Source organism: Heterodontus francisci, chromosome 2 (genome assembly GCF_036365525.1).
Source record: "Heterodontus francisci isolate sHetFra1 chromosome 2, sHetFra1.hap1, whole genome shotgun sequence".
Taxonomy (NCBI): Eukaryota; Metazoa; Chordata; class Chondrichthyes; order Heterodontiformes; family Heterodontidae; genus Heterodontus; species Heterodontus francisci.
The window spans coordinates 71,525,492-71,548,905 of NC_090372.1; the positions used below are offsets into that span (position 1 = coordinate 71,525,492).

At 45.4% G+C, this 23,414-nt stretch overlaps 1 protein-coding gene across 3 annotated transcripts in view; it reads left to right on the forward strand.

Moving 5' to 3' along the window:
• Window positions 1-23,414, forward strand: part of pde11al (phosphodiesterase 11a, like) — a 401,215-nt gene that overhangs the window by 85,013 nt on the left and 292,788 nt on the right. For all 3 annotated transcript variants that reach the window (XM_068058983.1, XM_068058992.1, XM_068059001.1), the window contains exon 2: window positions 9,655-9,813. In XM_068058983.1, the coding sequence (XP_067915084.1) occupies window positions 9,655-9,813 (159 nt within the window). The remainder of the gene's footprint in view (window positions 1-9,654; window positions 9,814-23,414) is intronic.

Consider the following 23,414-nt stretch of genomic DNA (forward strand, 5'->3'; position numbering starts at 1 on the left):
ATCTCCTAACAAGAAGCCTAACCAGAACAATGCTTTGGCTAATGGAGTAGATTAACTAGATCACCTTCATTAGTGGGACATTCCAAACCATCTCTAGGTATTCATAAATAGAGACATCCCTCCAGGGGGTAAACACTGCCAACCCCACCTAAGACAAGTTTTGGGTTTTAGTCTTTGGATCTCATTAAAAACAAAGGGGCGTGAGAGAACCATGTGACCATCTGTTCATCTCTGAAGAAACTGGAAGTTTTGTCACGCAGACAGGCAGTAACTGAGTATACAGCAGTACAGAAGGCTGTTGCTCCCCCGTCTCTCTCTCTATCTCTCTCTCTGTCTCTCTCTCTATCTCTCTCTCTGTCTCTCTCTCTATCTCTCTCTCTCTCTCTCTATCTCTCTCTCTCTCTCTCTATCTCTCTATCTCTCTCTCTATCTCTCTCTCTATCTCTCTCTCTATCAACTGAAAACCACCTACGACTGGGGGATCTTCCAAACCTGCAGACCGCTACAGCCAGCAACCAGGGGAAGAGAGCCAACTACAGGTTCTGCCTTCAGGAAAACCCTGAGCAAAGCAAGCCAACCAAAATACACTTTGACCAACCAAGAACTTCAAAAATACAGCTTCGGCCGAGGACTACTGGATCACTCACTTTACAGACTGTATTTAAGTTCCATTGATTCTGGACTTTAATCCAACCACTAAATCTATTTTCCCTCCTGGAATCTACAAGTGTGTGTGTGTGATTCTTGTGTGAACGTGTGCGTGAATGTGTAGTGTATTTTTAAATCGGGTTACAGTGTTAAGTATAATAAACTTACCTCTTTCTTGTTTAAACTCAAGAAAATCTGTTTGGTTCTTTTGCAATCACAGTAAAGGAAAAAGGTAAAACACTCAGAGGTGGTAAGCGCGACCACTGTTTAAAATGAATAAACCTTGTTGCAGTCAAGTAAGAGGAAGAGGCAAGAGGGGAGTCTGAGACCCCCTTCTCACCTGGCCATAACAGAGATCTTCAGCATAACTGGACTCCACGCATCTCAGTTATGTTGCATCAGACAACATAAAAGAACTCATTTTATATATATATTATATATTATATAATCATACTGTGAAAAACACAGTAGAACAAGGCAAAATGCAATTTAGTAACATATGTAATGCTGTTTCACTTTGCAGTTTACGTAACTGAAAAGTTCTGTCTCTTTTAACCTTGTATGTCAGCCACAGTGTAATAAATAATGACACAGCTGAGCCATAGTTACGTTTAACAGCATTGTTACAAACTAGTGGCTCAATAGCAAAAGTACAAAATCGCATTATCTTCCAATTTATGGTCTCTTCTTTGCAGCCCAAGGCTATGATAGAATCTATGAGAGAATCTGTATAGATCTGTGATGGTTCTCTAATGCAACATCATGGCAATGTGAATTAATGGGATCCTAGAATAGAATGCAATGCTCTGTTCAGCAACTCGACTCTTTGGAATGATTTGTGAAGAGTCTGCTGTGAACACAAGGTCACAAAAAAGTCATGGACATGGAAGGCCATTTGACACATCTTAGCTCAACAATGCAAAATGAACCTATAATTCCCCCTCATTCACAGCATCCAACCTTTTCTTAAATCATTCCAGGCTTTTTGTTGAAACGACTCTACCCATTCCACGTGTTGATCGCTCCTTATCTGAAGCAGAGCTTCCTGACGTCAATCCTGAACTTGTCTTTTACTAGTTTGAATCTGTCTCCCTTTGTCCTCTTCTCATAGTTTACTTTGAGGAAGTGCTCTGAATCTACCTTTTCTATACCATTTGCTATTCCATAAAGCTCTCTTAAGATCACCACTTGTAATTACGTAACCTGTGCTATCACATACATGGCCCACTCTAAACTGTTATTCTGTATGTACTGCACTGCAAACTATGTGATCTGTATATATTGTTACGACCGACCGCTCCTGTCAAAGCCTTCAATCAAAATATACGATTCTGATTGTGGTGGGACCAACGCACTGTTAATTCAATCCCGTCGTTCCACAGATCGGCTAACATATCATTTAAAACTTTCCAAATTCAAGAAAGACCCACCAAATTGTACCATCTATTAACCCCCGAATGAGTCTAACCAAACCAGGTGTCTTTAAATCAACAAATTAACTCTTTAATTAAAATAACTAAATTCTTAAATACTATGAAGATATAAACAGCATTTAAAATAGAAAAAATTAGAGTCCTTGCAAATTTACAGTCCGAGGTTGCTTGAAGTCCTCACAGTCATCCGATGTGGGGAAAAAAGGTTCTTCCACAGTAGAACAGTCCGTAGTCTAACTTCAGTAGGTGATGCTTTCCTTCTCCAGCGAATTTCAACAATTAACAACTTGCAAACACTTTCAATGGAATCAATCTGACTTTAGACTTTTTAAGGGATAAAAGATTGCCACAGTCTAACTTCCATTTCTTTAATTTAAATTACCAGAGCTCTCTGTCTTTGCTTGATGTTTTTAGAATTTTGAGAAATAATAATAATCAGACTAAAATCCTCTTCCTTCAGTTTAAATGGTAGAGAGCTCTTTTTCAGGTGTGCTCATCACAGCTGTGTCCTCTGTGTCTTCTGTTTGTGTTCAAACTGTCTTACTAACTGCCAGTTCAAACTGAATTGTAACAAATATAATATATATATATTACATTCCAACCTGTAGGACTATATCTCCCTTTGATTTGTGCTTTAGCAGTGGGACTGATTGCTGAGAAAGGAAAGGGCTAATGGTAATTTACCAGTGAATTTTTTTACAAGCAAACCATTCTTTACCAGGGTCAGATGACGAGCCTTCAGTTCCCTAGGTCGGAAGAGGACTCATTAACGGGGGCACAGGCATGTCTTGTCTTGTCTTGTCTGGACCTGTGTGAGGCCCTTTGTTAACAACAAGAGTGAACAAGCGAATAGCACTTCATTTACTTGGAGATCATAGGGGTACTAACAGGACTGTGCGAGATGATTGATACTTGAAAGACTAAACTCTTCTAGCATATGCAACTCTCAGACTGGTGATCAGAATTGGGAAAGTTTCTCTGGAAATTAAGGAAATATAAGAGAGTGACCATAACTTTAATTCCAGGCAGTTGTTTGGGTGTGTGGTGAAATGAGTTGGAAACTTACCTGCTGCTCCAAATATTAGGCCCGGGCTATTTTAACTCCCAAGACTTATCACTCCCATCAGCCAACCTCTCCTCCCCGGCACTGAGATAAGTGGCTAGTTGCAAAAAGCCCTGAAGCTACCCACCCACCAAGGTAGCTAGTGGGATCAAGTGTCATAGGAGGCTTATGTTCAAGGATGGGGGAGTTCAGGATAGGAGATGCCTAAGCTTTTTTCAGGGGGTCCAGACCAACATTCATGCTGGTCCCACAATGCAAAGAAGAAAACATATCTTTTTTGGCATGTCTGAGGATGGTCTTCTTCCAACCCTGGCAGGAAAGGAGCAGTGAGATCCCTGCTCAGGTCGGAATTAAAATTGCAGTTATTTCATGATCGTGCTGTTAGGAATGGACATGCACCTGTAAAGAAGGACCCCACCGGCTTTAGGCAGTGTTCTTTATTACTGCTCAGGAGATTTCTTTCAGCTGAGGATTGTAAAAACAAAGAATACCCCACAGGAAAGTGTGATGGAAGCAGAATCAAAAACTGCTTTTACAGAGGAAGTGAATAAATAATTGCATAATAAAAGAGTATGTGGAAATGATCGGCTAATGGAACTGAATGGATATCTCGTGCAGAGAGCTGACAAAGGTATAATGGGCCAAATGTTCTCCGTCTGAGCTGAATATTCTATGATTCTGCATATCACACTCTAACCTGTATATAGCACACTTTAACTTGTATTATTCTGTATATAGCACACTCTATTATATACATTGTACATTCTAACCTGTCTTATCCTATGCCAGCACACTCCAATCTATATTATGCTAAATGTAACGCATTTAAACGTGTATTAGTGTAAATGCAACACGACAATCTCTATCCAATAGTGCAAAACGTTCTCCAATCTCTTGTGTATTTCTATGTGTGCCATTGTCACGCACACTGGAAATGCAATGATAAACAATCGTGGACTAACTCTGAAGAGTTATTTTTTTTTTAAAAAAAAAGGACTTTGTGTTTAAAAAATTAACCTTTATTTTTAAAGAGTGAACAATGGCCCAAAATGGCCACCAGAGAAAAGGGGTTTGGCCTTTTGTTGGCAAAGACAAAAGACAAATTTCCAAAGCTAAAATATGTCAATGGAACCCATCCTACACCTATCCTAAAACATTCCAGATTTGAATGTCTTCTTCTGAAACAAAGGAGGTGTAAAGTAGCCATATCCTGGGCCATTGTACAATCACCATGGGGAAGAGATGAGAATGTCTCCTACCAGGAGGTAAGAGGTTTCACAGTTTTACTTTAAAAATAGACAGCCAGTGAGAGAGAGACTCACCCAGGAGAGAAGTAACTTGTAACAGCTGGCATTCCAGCAAGCCAGAAAGCACATGTCATGCTGAAAAAATCTGACATCTCCATTATACAGTAGTGAGAGCTAGAAGTAGCCTACTGTCTTCAACAGAACCTTCAATCAAGAGAGAAATCTATAACCATCTCAGGCCTGCATCCATATAGAACTTGATTCTCAAGAGAATTCAACAGGTTTATCATAACCTTCCTCGCCCCCCCCACCCCCCCCCCGCCCCCCACCACTTCCTTTTTCCCTTCTCTATCTGTGCCTTCACATACGCATGCATGTGTGTGTGTGTCGGGCAATTTTGGGATAAGGCGTATTGATCAAGAAACAATTGATTTCTGTTTTTAAAACCTACAAGAAAACTTGTCGCTGTCTGGTTATTTGAAAAATAAAACACCAAGGGGCTAAACTCTAATACAAATACACTTGTGGTCATGTGGGGAGTTGAACTGTGGGAGCCACCCATGTCATACCATATAGCCATAACAAATTGGGGCTCGAAGCTAGGATCTGAACCGCCAGACAAATGAGAAATTTGGAAGACGGGAAGAAAATTGACCTCTAAAATTGTGGAAAAATAAACAAACGGGTTTTCTTGTATTCTTTTGCTTCTAGCACCATAGAGAAAAAAACAGAAGAGATGGCCATATTTAATACTAGGGAGTTTGTAGAGCAGGGACTGATATCCCATCATAAGTTATACAAATTAAGATTTAAAAAGCTTAGCTACAGAGGTGGGAATCAGACAAAAAGCAAAGAAACCTGAACTGGTGAAAAGTCTAGCTAACCATTTTAAACTTATGCTTGAGCTAGAAGAAGACAGCATGGAATCAGATTGAAATAATAGCTCGAGCTAGAATTCAGTTGAAAAGGGTAGCGATGCAATTTCGGAAAGTAAAAGAGGAAAGGGAGGAAACAGCAAGAAGGTTTGAGTTACAGAGACTGCAAACCCAAAATTAAAATGCTGCTAGTCACTCAAACCTTATCCCCACTTCAGAGCAAAACTTTGATGTGCTAAGACACTCGAGACTAGTGCCAAAATTTAATGAGGAGGAGGTTGAGTGATATTTTATCTGACCTCATTTGAGAACATAGCTACCAGGCTAAAATGGCCAAAAGAATTTTGGACTCTCCTCTTACAAGGCAAGTTTGTGGGTAGGGCTTGTAAAACTTTTTCCCTGTTATCAGACGAAAGTTCCTCTGATTAAGAACAAACAAAAACTGCAATTCTAAACCTATATGAGCTGGTACCAGAAGCATATAGACAGAGATTCTGACACACCCGGAAAAGACCCACACAGACTTGCATTGAATTTGAAAGAATCAAACATATGGCTTTCAATTGCTGGACATGGTCTCTCAAGCTAGAACCCTCATATGAACATTTGACAGAAGTGATGTTGTTGGAAGAATTTAAAAATAGCATCCCAAGTAGCATAGGAACCCACCTCGAAGAACAAAGAGTCACAAGAGTAAGGGAAACAGCTAAAATGACCGATGACTATGAATTAATGCATAAATCCCTAACTCTGAATAAATTTGGGTCGAGTAACTCATACAAGCTAGGGAGAGACAGGAGAGATGCTGAGGAAGCAGAAATAGGCTCGAGAGAAAAGGAGAGCACGGAAGGAAAACATGACCAGTTTTCAACTTTTAAAAGAAGGAACCCGGGGATAAGCCTGTAGGGGTTCACCTGACATGTTTCCAGTGTAGCAAATCTGGGCATGTCCAGGCCAACTGTTGATGTGCCAAAAAAAAACAACAGGAGGTGCTGCAGTCAAGCTCGTATCTGTGGCTTTGAACGTGAAAAGCCTGTGTTCTAATATAAAGCAAGAGCAGAGCACATATCAGAACTTTTTGAACAAAGGCAAAATGACTCCTTTTGTGTCCCAGGCACCAAACAAGGAGATAATCATCCTCAGGGATCCCAGTTGTTTTCAAATCCTACTGGCAGCCAAATTTTACCGAAATGCCACCAGAAAGCAGAACAAATACCATGGTATTAGTAAAAGGGCTTACTGGCAAATGCTTGAAGGTTCCCTTCCTTAAAATTTACCTACAGAGTAAGTTGGTCACTTGGGGTCGTGACCGTCAGAATCATTCCGAGCTTACCCATGCAGGGGGTAGACCTATTGCTGGGCAATGACTTGGCAGGAAGCACAGCATTGTACCCACAGTGTCCAGAACAGTCCACGGAGACTGGAGAAACTGAGGGGGGAAAACAAAAGTCTGTACAACTGCAGAGGGCTGGGGAAGTCCCAAATATCCCACTGGGGTCGATAGAGCCAGAAGAATTAAAACGGGCCCAGATGGACCCAAAAAGATTTTAAAATCCTAAAATAAAAGCCGCAAAAGCTGAAAGAAAAGCAATCAAGATATGGTTAGCTGAAACCGTTTTTAAAGATTTAAATAGGGACGAGGAAAGTTCCCTAACAGGAAAGCCTAGAGTGAGGGAGATGCCTCACCTAGTTGAAGTGCCACAGGGGAGTACAGTGGAAGCTGGAAAACCATCTGCGAGCAGTAGTGTCCCCATGGACACAGGGCAGAATAGGGAAATACCTATCTCTGAAGTAACAGGAAAAGGGAAGGCAACATACCCTAAAGTGAACCACGCTTGTGAAAATCACAAGAAAACTAAAAGTGAGGTCAGCATAAATCTATTCACTGAAGAACCACGTGATAAGATTCCAAATCCAAAACTTTTATCGAACCCAACAATTTAGAGCCAGAGCTCAGGAAGAACAAGGGACAGGAAGAAATTCCAGATGCCTTGCAGGGGCTGAAAAACAATGTATCACTTACCATCACCCTAGAAATCATAACCAGCAATGCGCGCGAACCCTAATGGTTAACACCAGATATTGTGGAATCTGTGTATATTTCCATATGTTTCCGACCGGGAGGTGAGAAGTGACAGTTTTACCTTAAAAAAAAAAGTCAACGAGAGAGAGAGACAGCCAGGAGAAAAGCAACTGTCACAGCTGGCATTTCAGCAATCCAGAAAGCACATGCCATGCTGAAAAAAATCCAACATCTACATTATGCAGCAGTGAGAGCTAGAAGTAACCCATCGTCTTCAACAGAACCTTCAATGAAGAGAGAAATCTACAATCATCTCGGGCCTGCATCCATCTGGAACTTGATTCTCCAGTGAATTCAACAGGTTTATCATAACCTTTTCCCCCACTGAAAACCACCTTCCTTTTTCTCTTCCCTATTTGTCTCTTCTTTTGTGTGCGTGTGTGTGCACGCACACGAGTGAATGCATGATTAGATGCGGTTGCGACAATTTCGCGATAAGGTGTTTTGATCAATAAACAATTGACTTTCTGTTTTTAAAACCTACAAGAAAACCTGTTGCTGTCTGGTTATTTGAAAAATAAAACACCAAGGAACTAATCTCTAATACAAATACTTGCTGCATTCATGTGGGGAGTGGAGCAGTGGGAACCACCCATGTCACACCACGTGGCTGTAACAGCCATATTTAAACCAATCTCCTACTTTATAAATATACAGTTTGCTGTAGGAGTATCCAAGAAAAATGGTTGATTTCCTTGATTGGGCTGGAAATTACTTTAAAATATTACCATCTAAACATGTAATGGGGTACATAGAATTACATAGAATTACATAGAATATACAGCACAGAAAGGCCATTCAGACCAACCAGTCCAAGCCCACTAATGCCCCATGCTTCTTCACCTGTCTCTATCAACATATCCCTCTATTCCCTTCTCCCTCATATCCCTATGCAGCCTCCCTTTAGATGCATTTATACTGTTCACCTCAATGACTCTCTGTGGTAGTGAGTTTCACATTCTCGCCACTCTCTGGGTAAAGAGATTTTTTCTGAATTTCCTATTTGATTTCATGGTGACAATCTTATATTGATGACTTCTAGTTTTGCTCTTCCCCACAGGTGGAAACATACTTTCTGTGTCTATTTTATCAAAATTTTCAGAATTTTATATACCTCTATTAGGTTACCCCTCAGTCTTTTTTCATGAGAAAAGAGACCCAGGATCTTCATCCATTCCAGATAGGTGTAACCTCGCAGTTCAGGATTCATCCTGTAAATATTTTTTCCACCCTCTCCAGTGCCTCTACATCCTTTTTATAATATGGAGACTAGAACTGTACATCGTACTCCAAGTGTGGTCTAACCAAGGTTCATAACAAGTTTAGCATAACTTCTCTACTTTTCTATTCTACCTCTCTAAAAATAAACGGCAGTGCTTGGTTTGCTTTTATAATGGCCTTACTGGCTTATGTTGCTTAGTAATTTGTGTATTTGTGCTCCCAGATCCCCTTTCTCTCTATCCCATTTAGATTCTTATTTTCCAAGTAATATGTGACCTCCTTGTTTTTCTTATCAAAATGTAATACCTCACACTTACCTATGTTGAAATTAATTTGCCAATGAAATGCCCATTTTGCAAGTGTATTCATGTCTACTTGTAACTTTTGCAGTCCTCCTCAGTGTTCACTATTCCCTCCCAATTTGGTGTTGTACACTAATTTAGAAATTGTGTTTTTTATTCCAAAGTCTAAATCATTAATATAAATAGTGGAAAACAGTGGTCCCAGCACTGATCCCTTTGGGACTCCACTTCCCATATTCTGCCACCCTGAATAGCTACCCTTTACCCCTCTGCTTTCTGTCTTGCAGCCAGCTAGCTATTCATTCTGTTACTTGTCCCCTGACTTCACATGCTCTGACCTTATTCATTAGTCTATTATATGGTGCCTTATCAAAGATCTTTTGGAAAGATTTTCAACTTGCCACCCAGGCGTAAAACTGAAATCAATAGAAATTAATATCAGGCAGTTTCTATAATAGTAGTCATCCTGCAACATAAATTTAACACCTGGGCAGCAAATTGAAAATGTACCACCCACCCCGTCCCCAATCCCAAGTACATATGAAATTCCATTGTCCCAAATTTTAATAGACTTCTTGATCCATTTAAAATAAGTGGCTTAAAGCTTCCATGGAATTAGTGGACAGAGAAATTGATGAAAGCAGGCTGAGCATTTGTATATGATATAGTCCAGTGGTGTTTTCAGGCCACTATTTTAAAACGATTGGCTGTAAGTAAGAATAATTTTTTTTGTCGTCGCTTCCATGTTACAAACCAATATCCTGTTGTTTTTGTTTCTGAAGGACCACCGGTTCAGTGATGAAATTGACAAGCTGGCGGGTTATAAGACGAAGTCCATTCTGTGCATGCCGATCCAGAACTGTGATGGGGAGATTATCGGGGTAGCACAAGCCATCAACAAAAACCCTGCAGGAGTACCTTTCACTGATGATGATGAAAAAGTAAGGATTCCACCTGGCATGGCTCCAATTTTTCAGTTATGATAAGTTTCTATACTGTAAGTTGTTTCACTTATATTAGCTCTACATGGGGCATCCAAGACATTAGCACCATAGATATGAATTTTTGAATTAACAGCCATGCTATATTTTTTAGAAAAATCAGGTTTACAACTTCATTACAAGTGTATTATTGTGGTGCAGATATCAGCTGGTCTGTATTGCAAAGTGTCTTTGAAAACTAATATCGTTCACTTTATAAGAGACAGCTTAAAGGAAATATGTTCATTACCTAACTGCACATCTAATTTATAGCAATAAATTTTATTTATATTTAGAGATACAGCACTGAAACAGGCCCTTCAGCCCACCGAGTCTGTGCCGACCAAGAACCACCCATTTATACCAACCCTACAGTAATCCCATATTCCCTATCACCTACCTACACTCGGGGCAATTTACAATGGCCAATTTACCTATCACCTGCAAGTCTTCGGCTGTGGGAGGAAACTGGAGCACCCGGCGAAAACCCACGCAGACACAGGGAGAACTTGCAAACTCCGCATAGGCAGTACCCAGAATCGAACCCGGGTCCCTGAGCTATATCACTTGTTAGAACATAATTACAATATGTTTCTTAACAAAAGGTTTTCTGAATGTTATTGTTTCCATTTATAATTTCTTTACTGAACTGATCTATTATTGAAAAAACATGTAATCATGACCGGAAGATATGGGACACAAAATCCAGTGGGTGTGTGATGGAAGGGCGAGAAATTACAATGGGACCCAGATAGACTCGAACCTGACCTTCCCTTTCTCCAGGACCTGAGGGACTAAGCCTCTGCCTGCCTTAACAGGGACACCAATCTCAGGGTCAGTTTGGCTGGAAGTGGGAGGAAAGTCACAGCTGGGACTCTCTCATTCTTCATTTTCAGCCTGGCGAAATAGTGGCAGACCAGTACTCTGAATGAGAAGAGGGGTTCACCTGCATTCTAGGTGTCGGTCATGACCTGAACCCTGCAGATTAAAAAACTAGTATCAGTAGTTTTCAGTTTGCTAAAAAAGGGGGCCCAATGAGGAACTAGAAACCTCTTCCTGGGCAGAGGGGAGGCTGGTATCTACTCCCCAGATCAGCATCTTGCACCAGAATTTCTGCACTTCCCCCTCTGGCAAGTGAGTGAGATGAACCCCTTATGGTGGAGGTGCCCACTTAAATTATGTAAAAGCAGTGACCTCCCCCTAACCTTGCATATTTTGATGGGGTAGCACTGGAGGCTAACGACAAGTACATCCTGGCACTTATCCTGGGATAGACAGCCCATGAATTTTAAGGAGTCTAGTGATTATGATTCTTGTTTCTTTATTAGAAAGGTTGAAACATTACTTTGAAGGCAGATTTAAAACCGTTTCTATGTGGCTCAATGTTATATATTATTTCTATGGCTGGAATTTTACTGTAGGCGGATGGGTGCCGGCCACCGACTGAGAGGTTGGTGGCAAACCCATTTCCGCTTCGCCTGGGGACCCGACTCGCATTTTGCGGGTTCCCGGGCTTCAATTGGTAGGAGGCGGGACTTCCAACCGCTTAAGGTAGGAAATCCCGCCTAATAGAGCTACTGGCCAATCAGCGGGCCGGCAGCTCTTAGTCCCAGCAGCGCTATCTGGAGCGGTGGCCACTGCTGGGGCTGCAGCCCAGCATGAAGACAAGATGCTTGGCAGCTGGGAGGGAAGGTGAGTTTTGGTTGCCTCGCTGGGGGTAATCGTTTGGGCCCCGGCGAGGCAAGGGTGGTCAATTGGGGTGAAAGGGGGCATGTTGGGTCTTGGGGGTGGTTGGGGTAGCGGGTGCAGCCCTCCATTGGGTGCATTCGCGTGGAGACGGGCGTAGGCCCTTAAGTGGCCGTTAAGTGGCCCTGTGTAAAGTGGCGGTGGAGGCGGGAGTGGGCCGGGAATGTCTCCTGGTGCCTCCCGCTCCATCTTGCGCCCCCCCCCCCCTGCCACCACCATCCCGCTGACCGGGGTGGTGTAAAATTCCAGCCACTGAGTTTGTGATGGTGCTGCACACAGTGACCAGAACAGTTCTTTAGCCCATTCCTTGTAAAGATTATGGGCTAAAAATTGGAGTGCTCCTGTTTTCACGCGTGGGTATTATGGTTCACAATTATCCAGCGCCCGTTCCTGTTAGTCCAAGAAGTCAACGGGATGACAGAGGCCATGACCGGAATTTTACGCCCCCCCACCCCCCAACGAGTAGATGGTGGTGGTGGGGGGGGAGGGGGGTGCGGCGGGGGGCTGAAAAATTAAGTGGGAGGCGGGGGGGGTGCTATTCCTGATGCCTTTCCACCTCCATTGCAATTTTATGCGGGGCGGCAGCAGCGAGAAATGGCCTGCTCGCCCCAGGCCAATCAAGGCCCTTAAGTGGCCAATTAACTGCCACTTAAGGGTCTCCTCCTGCCACTGCAGTTATTTTGCCCGCGGCGGGTGGGTGGCAAAGGCACCAAGAACACCGCCAGGTAAAACCTGTGCCCCACGGAGGGCCGTCCCCCCCTTGCCTTGCTGCGGCCCAACCGATTGTCCCCAGCGAGGCCCGAAAACCTACCATTTTTCGGGGGCTGTCCTTCCTCTTCTTGCTGAAGTTGGGTGTAGTCCCAGCAGTGGCCACCGTTCCCGGCAGCTCCATTAAGCGGGACCTCCTGCCTCAGGGAGGTGGAAGAAACCCGTCCAAGGCCAATTAAGGGCCTGGGGAGTGAAAAATCCCATCATAGCTCCCCAGGCCCGGCAGAGGTGGACTTGCCACCGACTTTTCGGCCAGTGGGCGGGGCCTCCTGCCCAACGTTAAATTCTGAAATTCTGTCCCATGTTTTTATGTGGGGGTTGGGGGTGGTGTTGCAGGAGGCCCTCAGGGAACACCATGAGGAGGGCATGAGAGCAGGTGGCCAGGGAGGTCCATTTCCGGGGTCTGGCCCCAAGGACCTGGCCAAAGTGCCGGAATAAGTTCAGTGACTTCACACAGATGGTCAAGGTCAGTGAATGCATCTTTAAATGACATCTGCTATCCACTGCAACACCAACCTTTCGCATTGCTCAATGCACCACACTCCCATCACACACCCATCAGCAGTCCCTAGCACTCAGGACTCAGGTCTAACATCCAGATGCTCCTCCTCACCCTCACTCACCCACCAATGCTGCTTGCCTTACACCCATCTCTTGCAGCCTGCACAAACTTCCAGCTATTCAGCTATGACAGGCACAGCACCGAAATACATTGCAGCACATTCCCTCTCCCTTGTAAGACAAGGTGATCCATAACAGGAGGGAGCAGTGCAGAACCAGATGGAGTCAGGTACGCCAGCATCATTGAGGCCTGCTGGAGGAGACTGTGCTCAGCATCATAGTGCTGACTGTGACAGAAACTGTTGCATCTGGCATTGCCGGGAATATTCAGAATCATAGTAAGTTCCTGAATTATGGCCCTTCTCAAATTCCACCTCACCCTCATCCTGCTCTGCATGAATTGCAATTTACAGATGATGTGACCTTGGACCTCTTGCTTTTTACCCCAGACCCCCTTCCCTCACCCTAACCCTAACCCTGCCCTTCTGATTTTCTGCCTTCAGATAATCAAGAACTACCACCTGGCCAGCCAGTGCAGTCTCGTAAGGAAGGGTGAGGACTCCAATGAAACACCAGGCCAGGGGGCAAGGAGAGTTCATTTGCCAGCTTCCCAGAGAGCATGGTCATAGACGAGTTCTGTTATAGGGGACTCAGATGGGAACCTTGATGGAGCAGCTGGCAGGAGAACATTGATGGATGCACATCGAAATGTTGCATCCATTGGCAGGCCTGCCAGCTGTCACTGTCAAGGAACATGGAGGAGTCCTGCTGCAACATGGCACAGGGCTTTGTGCAAAGTTTGGAGCCCATCCTTTCCAATGTGGAGTGGTGATCAACTCCATAACAGCACTACCAGACCCAGCCATAATACAGCATTTGCTGGCCGATACTTCAGCTTCCACTGCAGTACAGGCAGAAGCCACCCAACATCTTAGTGCTGCTGTGGAAGCTCAGAATGAGCTCATGAGATCCATGCTTTCTGTCATGCAGGCTCAGACTGCTGCCATCATGCCTGCGGACACATGACAGAGGACAGATTGCTGTACTAACAGATTACTGGGGTTGCTGAGAGGCCGCAATGGAGGAATGCCAGTGGCTCCATTGTAAAGGCCGGCTCGGGTCTGCAAATGAAACCCGACCCGAGCCTAACAGAACCACATCCGAGCCCGACCCGGCCCGAGTCCTTTCATTTTTTCCCGCACCCGACCCGACCCGACCCGACCCGATCTGACCATCAGTTAACCTCCCTTCCTTTTTCACTTGGTTGCTTATCTGCACAAGCTTAAAATAACTGTAACAAAACCACCTTTCAAGTCCAAAAAGTACTTTTACATTGGAGCCATTTACCGGAGGTGGTGATAGAGCGTGTCCGACACCGCCCGACCCGACGCGAGCCCGAATGCCGGACCCGGAAGTGCGACCTGACCCGATCCGAACCCGAACGAGACACATGTCGTCGGGTCCCATCGGGTTCGGCTCGGGTAGCCATGCTCTACCATGGTGCACGAATCTGATGTCCTCTCTCAGATGAAGCATTCAAAGCTGGGATATCAAGGCCAGGACCTTCTCGAGATAGTCCTGCAAGGCCATCTGCTGTCTCCCCCACTGAAAGTCAGTAGCCTTCCACCAGCCATGCTGCAGCCACTGGGGTAACTCTGCATAAGAGCACTAGGACAGGAAGATACATCTGAAAGTCTGGCACTAAGGGAATGCAGAAGGAGGAATAGTTTATTATTGTATGTGTTGTGGAATGTGTTGTTGGATGAGTTGTTATGGAAAGGTTCTTTGTTGATGGCTTTTATTGCAGAATTTTAGCCAAGGGGATGCTGTGATAAGATGTAGCAGATGGATGGAAAGCTGGGGAATTGTGGAGGAACGGTTGTGATGGGATGACATTCTAATGGAACTGGAGTCTGAGTCAGCACTCACGGACAGCCTGTCTGGAGTGGAAGGGTCCCTAATGCCTCCTCCCTACCTCCTCTTCCTCCTCCTCCTGCTCCTCCCAAGGTGTCCTCTTGTATGCCTGATGGCAGGGGCTAAGCCCTCATAATAGTGAGGTTGTGGAGGACGCAGAAGACCACCACAAATTTGGACACATGCTCTGGTGAGTATTGTAGAGCTTCCCACTGAGTGGTCGAGGCAGCGGAATTGTTGTTTGAGAACGCTAATGGTCCACAACATTCCGAGTGGCAGCATGGCTCTTGTAGGCATGTTGTCCTTGTGTGGTTGGTTGGTGGAGGAGCGTCACGAGCAATGTGTTTAGGGGGTAATCCCTTGTCTTCCAGCAGCCATCGTCTGGTTCTTCATCGTGGCCTAAAGGCAGTGGGAACCACAGACTGCCTCAGGATGAAGGTGTCATGGCTTCTGCCAAGAAACTGGGCATTAACTGACATGATGGTCTGGGCATGGTCACACACAAACTGCATGTTCATGGAGTGATATCCTTTTGTGGTTCCTGTATCTTCTCCCTGGTTACATGTGGGGCCCGCAGAGTCACATGCAAGCAGTCGTTGGTTCTCTGCATCATTGTAAATCCCACTCCCCTGGCAAAGCCACATGCTCTCTTTTCCTACATCTCTCTGGTTAGAGAGATAATGAAGTCTCTTCTGGCATACATATCCTCCATCACCTCTCGGATATAGCAATAGACGGCAAATGGAAGATGTTTGCAATGACAGCTACTCCTGCTTTGAACGATCTGGTTGCATAGAAGTTGAGAGCGATAATGACATTGATGGCCACAGGCAGTGCTGTCTTCACCCTGATGTGAGGCTGTAGGTCCTGTTGAAGGAGGTGGCACAGATCTGTGACTACCAACTTGGCGAATCGCAGGTGCCTCAGGCATTCTTCCTGGCTGAGGTGGAGGTTGGAGAAGTGTTCCCTGAAGACTCTTGGTGGGTAGGGCCTTCTGTGGTGGTACCACCTCCTCCTCCTCCCTCTGAGCACAGCTTCCCCTCTCTGCAGCCTGTGCTCCATTTCCCTGTTGTGTAGCAGACCCAGAGAGACTCGAACTACAGACCTCTTAACTATAATAGCCTTTCACTGGAGAGGTCACAAAATTCCTCTGACCTCCCTGTCAGGATGCAGCAACACTCCCTTCCAAATCCAGCAGCTCACCAAAACTCCCCCAAGAGCACAGCACAGTACTTCCGCAGCACTTCCAGAAATATCTGAAGAGCAAAAGTAGGTCAAAAGCACCTCACTTGCAAGATGAATGACTAGTGCTTTAGATAGTGAGATAGTGTGGTGGGGGGGGTCTCCCTCGTGCAGCTGAATGCACCGTCAGATGAGAGTGATTAGGAGAGGGTGTTTACTGGCCCTGTGTGGTAGAAGTTTGCAGTCAATGCATCAAATCGGCCAGAGAGGCACTGTGTGGGCCGGGCCAGGCCAGAAGTGGCCAGAGGTGCGGTTCCCACCATTTTGGCTCTAGTGAAACTACTGAATCGAATTTTGTGGCCTATAACCCATGTTGGTTTGGTTAAATTTCTAAGGATGTTAAAGTTGAGACTTTTGTAATAAATGTTTATTCAATTCCTCTGATGTGTTTGCTGGAGCTTTCTGTTCAAGAAAGTGCAGAGAGCATAAGGAAAAGATTGGCAAAGACAAATGTGAGACCACTAAAGGCAGAGACAGGATAATTTATAATGGGGAATAAGGAAATGATAAAGAAACTAATGGGATTTTATGAATCTCGCGGCATTCCCAATGGCGGAACTGGAAGTAACTTAAGCTTCCACCAGGTTTCCGGTTGGCACAGGGGGCACGTGGGATTCAGCAGCGGGGATGGCCTTTCATTGGTGGAACCCAAGGTCACAGAGCCAAACATCATGATCGCCACGACTATAAAGCATTCTGTGCTTGCAGCCTCAAGAATCAGAAGCATTCCTGTTGTTATGTAAGTGTCTGACGAGGAGCCTGAAAGCAAGCTTGAAATAAATCCCAAATGTTTTTGCCTCCCTTAATTTTTGTAATCCAGCATCAACTTCAGATCATGTACTTGATCTTTGCAGCCACATTGAAGAAGGTTTCAGCCATCAGGCAGCACCCCGCCCCAGGGTTCAGTGATGCCTCCTTGCAGGTTCTCCTCCAGGCAGTCAGGGAAAGGTGGGAGGTCCTCTTCCCTGCAGATGGAGTGTGAAGACCCTGCTGCCTGACTAAGGCGGCCTGGCTGGAGGTAGCAGAGGAGGTCTTGAACTGTGAGATGACATGGCAAACCTGGATGCAGTGTCACAAGTGCATCAATGACTTGCTCAGATCAGCGAAGGTAAGTAGTCTTGACGAAGCTGTTTCAATGTTTTTTCTCCCTGGCTCTGTCTCTTTAAAACAGAGAGCAGACAAGGCATGCAGTGGATTGTGGGAGCAGCCTTGGTGCCATACACTTACTGATTGTGCGCAAAGTTAACGATTGGTATTGTTGTTCTTGGATGTATCTTGTGAAAGCCAGTCCCGAATGACTGATGTTGTTGCATGTTTACAATGGTTGAGATTCTTAACAAAAGAAGTCTCATCCCATCTGTATTATCTCCTGCAGGACAAACGCACACACAATAATCGCGAGCAAGCCAGGACAGGTGTACCAGACATGAGTGTTGACACCGGCTGAAGAGGAAGCTGCCCAAATAGCGAGAGAGGAGGGAGGCAGGGCCATAACAGATGGCGAGGCAGTATCCTCAAGACATAAGAATGAAGTGTCATCTTCAGTCTTGCAACCATGTTTGCACACCCACTGAAAGTGTCTGAAAGAACGAGCAGCTTAATGTGCCTCTGTTTGTGTATCCACTGCAGATGCCCGAACTCAAGTCCTGGAGTGCCGCTAGGCCCAAGACTACTCCTCTAGAGGGGAGAGGAAGCCAATGCCCCATAGGGTGCACTGCCACCTGCCTCTTCTTCCACCTCCACCAGTGCAGATACATCCACATGGTCCACAGGGGGTTTTAGATTAGCTTCTGGGTCACAGACTGGTGGTTATGACCACTAGACATGTCCCAGCAGCTGAGGGAGGATGTGCCAGCTGGGTCCCCTGACCAGTGGAGGACTGCTGGGGACCAGGCCCTGCTCAGCCCCATGCTCATGACGATCCTCTGTTTGTTGCTACGAGACATTTGCTGGATGTGCAGCAAAGGCATGTGGAAAAGATGTCGGAGATGCCTGAGGTCATGCGTGGCTTTGCGCGTGCCATGGAGGAGTCCATGCAAGTCTTGACGTCTGCCATGTCCCAGGCATTTGAAAGTATGGCTTCCTCAGTCGAGAGCCTGGCAAGCTCCATGTCAAGTCAGGTTGAGCACTCGAACTATATGCGATCTGACCTGCTCTCCATCACTGTTGCTGTTGGCTCCATTCAGCAGAGTCTAAGCGAGAGGGGGATGAGAAACCTGGACCTCCCTCCAGACGCCTTTTCCCCTCAGGGAGACAGGCAGGTGCCATCTTGCACCCAGATGGAGGAGGAGGCCTTCCGCTCAGGACACCCTCAGAGTAAGTGGCGCCTCGTCCTTCCCCCCTCCCCCGCCCCCCCCCCCCCATCCCCGCCCAACCCCCTTACCTCCAGCATATGAGCACGCAGGGGATACTCAAGCACCATTGCTGCAGACCCCCAGTAGGATGGAGCCATCAAGGTCCTGTTTCTCTAGAGGACGCCCACCATGGTCATCCACAGCAATGGAGCAGTGCACTGAGCAGACTGCCTCCACCTCAGCTGCTAATGTCAGGGTAGCACTTAGTAGAAAAAGAAAAATGAAATTTAAGCACGAAGGTGGCATGGGTAATGTACATATTGTTCAACTGGTAAATAATTTTCAATACATCTTTATTTAATCTAACATTTGATCCACTCTCATAAATCTTTTGCTTGGTTTCAGATGAAAACAAAGATGTTCATTGGAGGCCTAGGGCAGGAACTCATTGATGCTTGCAAAGCATCTCAAAAAATGTCCACTGTCCATTTTTCATTGAAATTTGAGTCTTCAGTCTTCAATGATGGCTGTTTGCCTATTGATAATTATTAACTTTTTCCACTACTGTCATGGCTTACTTTTTGTTTCTGTGGTCATAACTTAACGCTGCTTGCAGTAATGTGTAGCCACATCCATTGTAGCCCATAGATGATTTCAAATGCCAATCACATGAAAGTGCAGCAACACTTCGTTAAGATTGCAGAGATGAATAAAACCTCAGGCAAAAGTGAATTTCTGTCGAAAATTGTTGTGTTCCTTGATGATGTGGCTTATTGTTGGCTGAAAAGTGCATAAATTAGGTTCTCCCTGATGTCCCTTGCGTGTCTCACCATGGCCCTCATATCGATGATGGCCTCGTTGGCGTTGTTGTCCTCCTCCTCTTCCTCTTCATAGTCTTCCTCATTTGAGGAGGACTGGTGTTCCTCCTGTTCCTCCGCCTGCAGAATGTTGCCATGTCTAATTGCAAGGTTGTGCAAGGCACAGCAGACAACGATTATTCGTGACACACTCTGTGGCGCGTACTGAAGAACCCCTCCAGACCGGTTAAGTCAGCAGAAGCACATTTTCAGCATGGCAATGGTGTGTTCAGTGATGGCTCTGGTGGATGCGTAAGTGCCACTGTAACTCTCATACATTAATCATTTAGACGTGAATATAGGAAGTATGATCAGTAATTTCGCAGATGACACAAAAAATTGGTGGTGTCGTAAATAGTGAGGAGGAAAGCCTTGGATTACAGGACGATATAGATGGGCTGGTAAGATGGGCGGAGCAGTGGCAAATGGAATTTAATCCTGAGAAGTGTGAGGTGATGCATTTTGGGAGGACTGACTAAGCAAGGGAATATACAATGGATGGTAGGACCCTAGGAAGTACAGAAGGTCAGAGGGACCTTGGTGTACTTGTCCATAGATCTCTGAAGGCAGCAGTACAGATAAGGTGGTTAGGAAGGCATGTAAGATACTTGTCTTTATTATCCGAGGCATAGAATATAAGAACAGGGAGGTTATGATGGAGCTGTGTAAATGCTAGTTAGGCCACAGCTGGAGTACTGTGTACAGTTCTGGTCACCACACTATAGGAAGGATGTGATTGCACTGGAGAGGGTGCAGAGGAGATTCACCAGGATGTTGCCTGGGCTGGAGCATTTCAGCGATGAAGAGAGACTGACAAGGCCAAGGTTGTTTTCCTTAGAACAGAGAAAGATGAGGGACATGATTGGGGTATACAAAATTATGAGGGGCATTGATAGATTAGATAGGAAGAGACTTTTTCCCTTAGCGGAGGTGTCACTAACCAGGGGGCATAGATTTAAGGTAAGGGGCAGGAGGTTTAGAGGGGGTTTGAGGAAATATTTTTTCACCCAGAGAGTGGTTGGAATCTGGAATGCTATGCCTGAAGTGATGGTAGAGGCAGGAACCCTCACAACATTTAAGAAGTATTTAGATGAGCACTTGAAACGCCACAGCATACAGGGCTACGGGCCAAGTGCTGGAAAATGGGACTAGGGTAGTTAGGTGCTCGATGGCCGGTACAGTCACAATGGGCCGAAGGGCCTGTTTCTGTGCTGTATAACTCTATGACTCTTCACCAGCACTTTGGGGATGGCATACTGGTGCCATCAACCGTGTACAAAGAGAGTAACCCTTGTCACCCAGGATCCAAGCGTCTACTTCGACTGGTTCCTTGAAAACTCCTGGCAGCTGGGGGTTCCTCAAAATGTAGCAGTCATAATAACTTCCCGGGAAACATGCGCAAACATGCATGCCTCTTCTCCTGCGGTTGCAAACCAGTTGAATGTTTAAAGAGTGGAGGCCTTTGTGATTCACAAATACAGCAGGCTGGTCCCAGGGAGCTCTAATGGCCACATGAGTACAGTTGATCACCCCTTGCACTCTAGAGAACCCAGCAATGGTGCTGAAGGCCACAGACCTTGCTGTCTTTGTCTTTGGCACGTAGAAAAAGGGCATTGGTCACCTCTTTGATGCACCTGTGGGTTGCAGACTGCGAGATGACACATATGTCACCTGTGGATCCCTGGAAGCAGCCGTTGGAGAAAAAATTGAGTGCAGTAGTCACCTTGAGGGCAACTGGCATGGGATTCCTATCGAAACCAAGCGGCTGCAGGTCACTGGATCCTACAAATTTCTGTGACCATTTCACTTGACATCTTTGGGCATCTCTGGCATTGCCTCTCTGACATTTGAAGGTAATTTGTCCTTTTCCTGAGGATGCGATGACATGCCGGTGCTCATCTTTGATAATGCTGTTCCTGGATGTTTTCATTCGGAGCATCCTCACCTCCTTCTTCTGCCTGTTGCTGGCTCTCAGGAATCATGAGTTGAGGGAAAAGTGCCCTTCTTATTCTCTTTCTTTGCTCTTCTCCCTGTGATACTAGACAAATTGGGTGTATGAGACCCATGTCGCTGTGGCTTTTCTCAGCAATTAATAAGCAGAACATGGCAATTCAGCCCTCTGTTGACATTGAGCTGAAACATTGAGGCAATGAACAGCTTCCTTATATCTGCCTACAAATTGCAGCCAGGTAGAGGACACACCAACTATCATTTGTCTCCTCCCACTCTCCTTTCTCTCCTTGAATGGCTATGTGGTTTCCATTATCTTTGAAGAAAATGGTGACCGTGGAATTCAAGGCAAATGTCCCCACCTTCCAACCTCCTCCTGCAACCTTCCAGCTTGAATCCATCTCCCTTGACCCACCCAATGTTACTGTTACCCTTCCCTCTGTAATCATTGAGCCTCCCCCATCACCGTGCACAGTGTAATCATCCATGTATTCTTTCCCCATTGTCCTACTGCCATTACTATTGACATGCCGACTCTTATCCTTGAACCTCCTCACATCAACCTCAGCATTGTTGCCAAGTCCAATTTCCCTGCATATGAAGTTGTCGAATACCCACCCATTGGCCTTGACCTTCCCCCCCCCCCCACCCCCACCACCACTCCACAGAATCCATTTGCCTCCATTGATTGTGATTGTTCCCTCTTCTAGCCAGTATCCTCAATTTGCCCCACAGGTCTCTGACATTGACAGCACTCATCCCTGCCTTTAGACCCTTGCCAAATACCTTCGCACTGTAATGCTATAATCCACTCACCACCCCCACAGCCGACAACATGCAGCTTCAGCATCAACAGCAACCATTCAACACTCTGAATGCTCCACTCCACCCTCCCCTGCTCCTCCATGCACCCGATCAACCCCACCCTTCCCTCCCCAAGTACCCTGCCCTGATCCTCTTTGTAGCCCCCTACCCCACCCCATGCCTTCGCCATCATCCCCAGAGAAGATTCACCCTTGGTGGCGCCGAGCCTGGAGGCAAGCATCCATTCTAATGCTGGTGTTAGTTTAGCAGATGAATTGAAGAGAGAACAGCACAGACCTGAGACTCAACTGCACAAATCCAACTGCTGCACGCTACCGTGAAACAAACGTGAACTGGGTGGCATGAGAATAGCGCTCACCATTCACTTAATCTGGAAGTTAGGATTGAATTGTAACAATGAGTATGGTAGTGAGTATTCATGTTATTTAAATGAATGCAAAGCTGCAATCTGCCACTGCGCTGGGGGAGCCCCGGAACACTGTAAACCTGCCGCAGACTTAATTTTTCTAAAATATCCTGCAGTTAGGAATCCGAGAAAATACCTCCCGTCTAATTATATCATCTGCCCACCACCAAATCCGCTATTGTATAGCCCATAAAATTCCACCCTTTATGTCTGTCTTGACAGAGGAAGATACAAACAACTTCCCAGGAATACTAGAGAGCCAAGGGACTAGTGAGAATGAGGAACTGAAAGAAATTGGGATTAGTAAAAAAGTAGTATTGGAGCCATTAATGGGACCGAAAGTTGATAAATCCCCTGGACCTGATGATCTGCATCCCAAAGTGTTGAAAGAGGTGGCTGCAGAGATAGTGGATGTGTTGGCGGTCATCTTCCAAAATGCGATAGATGCTGGAACGATTCCGGCAGATTGGAAAGTAGCAAATGTAACCCTACTGTTTAAGAAGGAGGGAGAGAGAAAACAGGGAATTACAGATCTGTTAGCCTGACATCAGTAGTAGGGGAAATGCTAGAATCTATTATAAAGGATGTGAAAACTGGCCACTTAGAAAAGTAATGGTAGGATTGAGCAGAGTCAACTTGGATTTATGAAAGGGAAATCATGTTTGACAAACTTGTTGGAGTTTTTTAAAGGATGTAACTAGCAGAATAGATAAGAAAGAACCAGTGGATGTGGTGCGTTTGGATTTTCAGAAGTCTTTCGATAAGATCCCACACAGGAGGCTAGTAAGCAAAATTAGAGCACATGAGAATGGAGTAATATACTGGCATGGATTGAGAATTGGTTAATGGACAGAAAATAGAGAGTAGGAATAAACGGGCTATTCTCAGGTTGGCAAGCTGTGACTAGTGGAGTACCACAGGATAGTGCATGGTCCCCAGCTATTCACAATCAATATCCATGATTTAGATGTGGGGGCCAAATGTAATATTTCCAAGTTT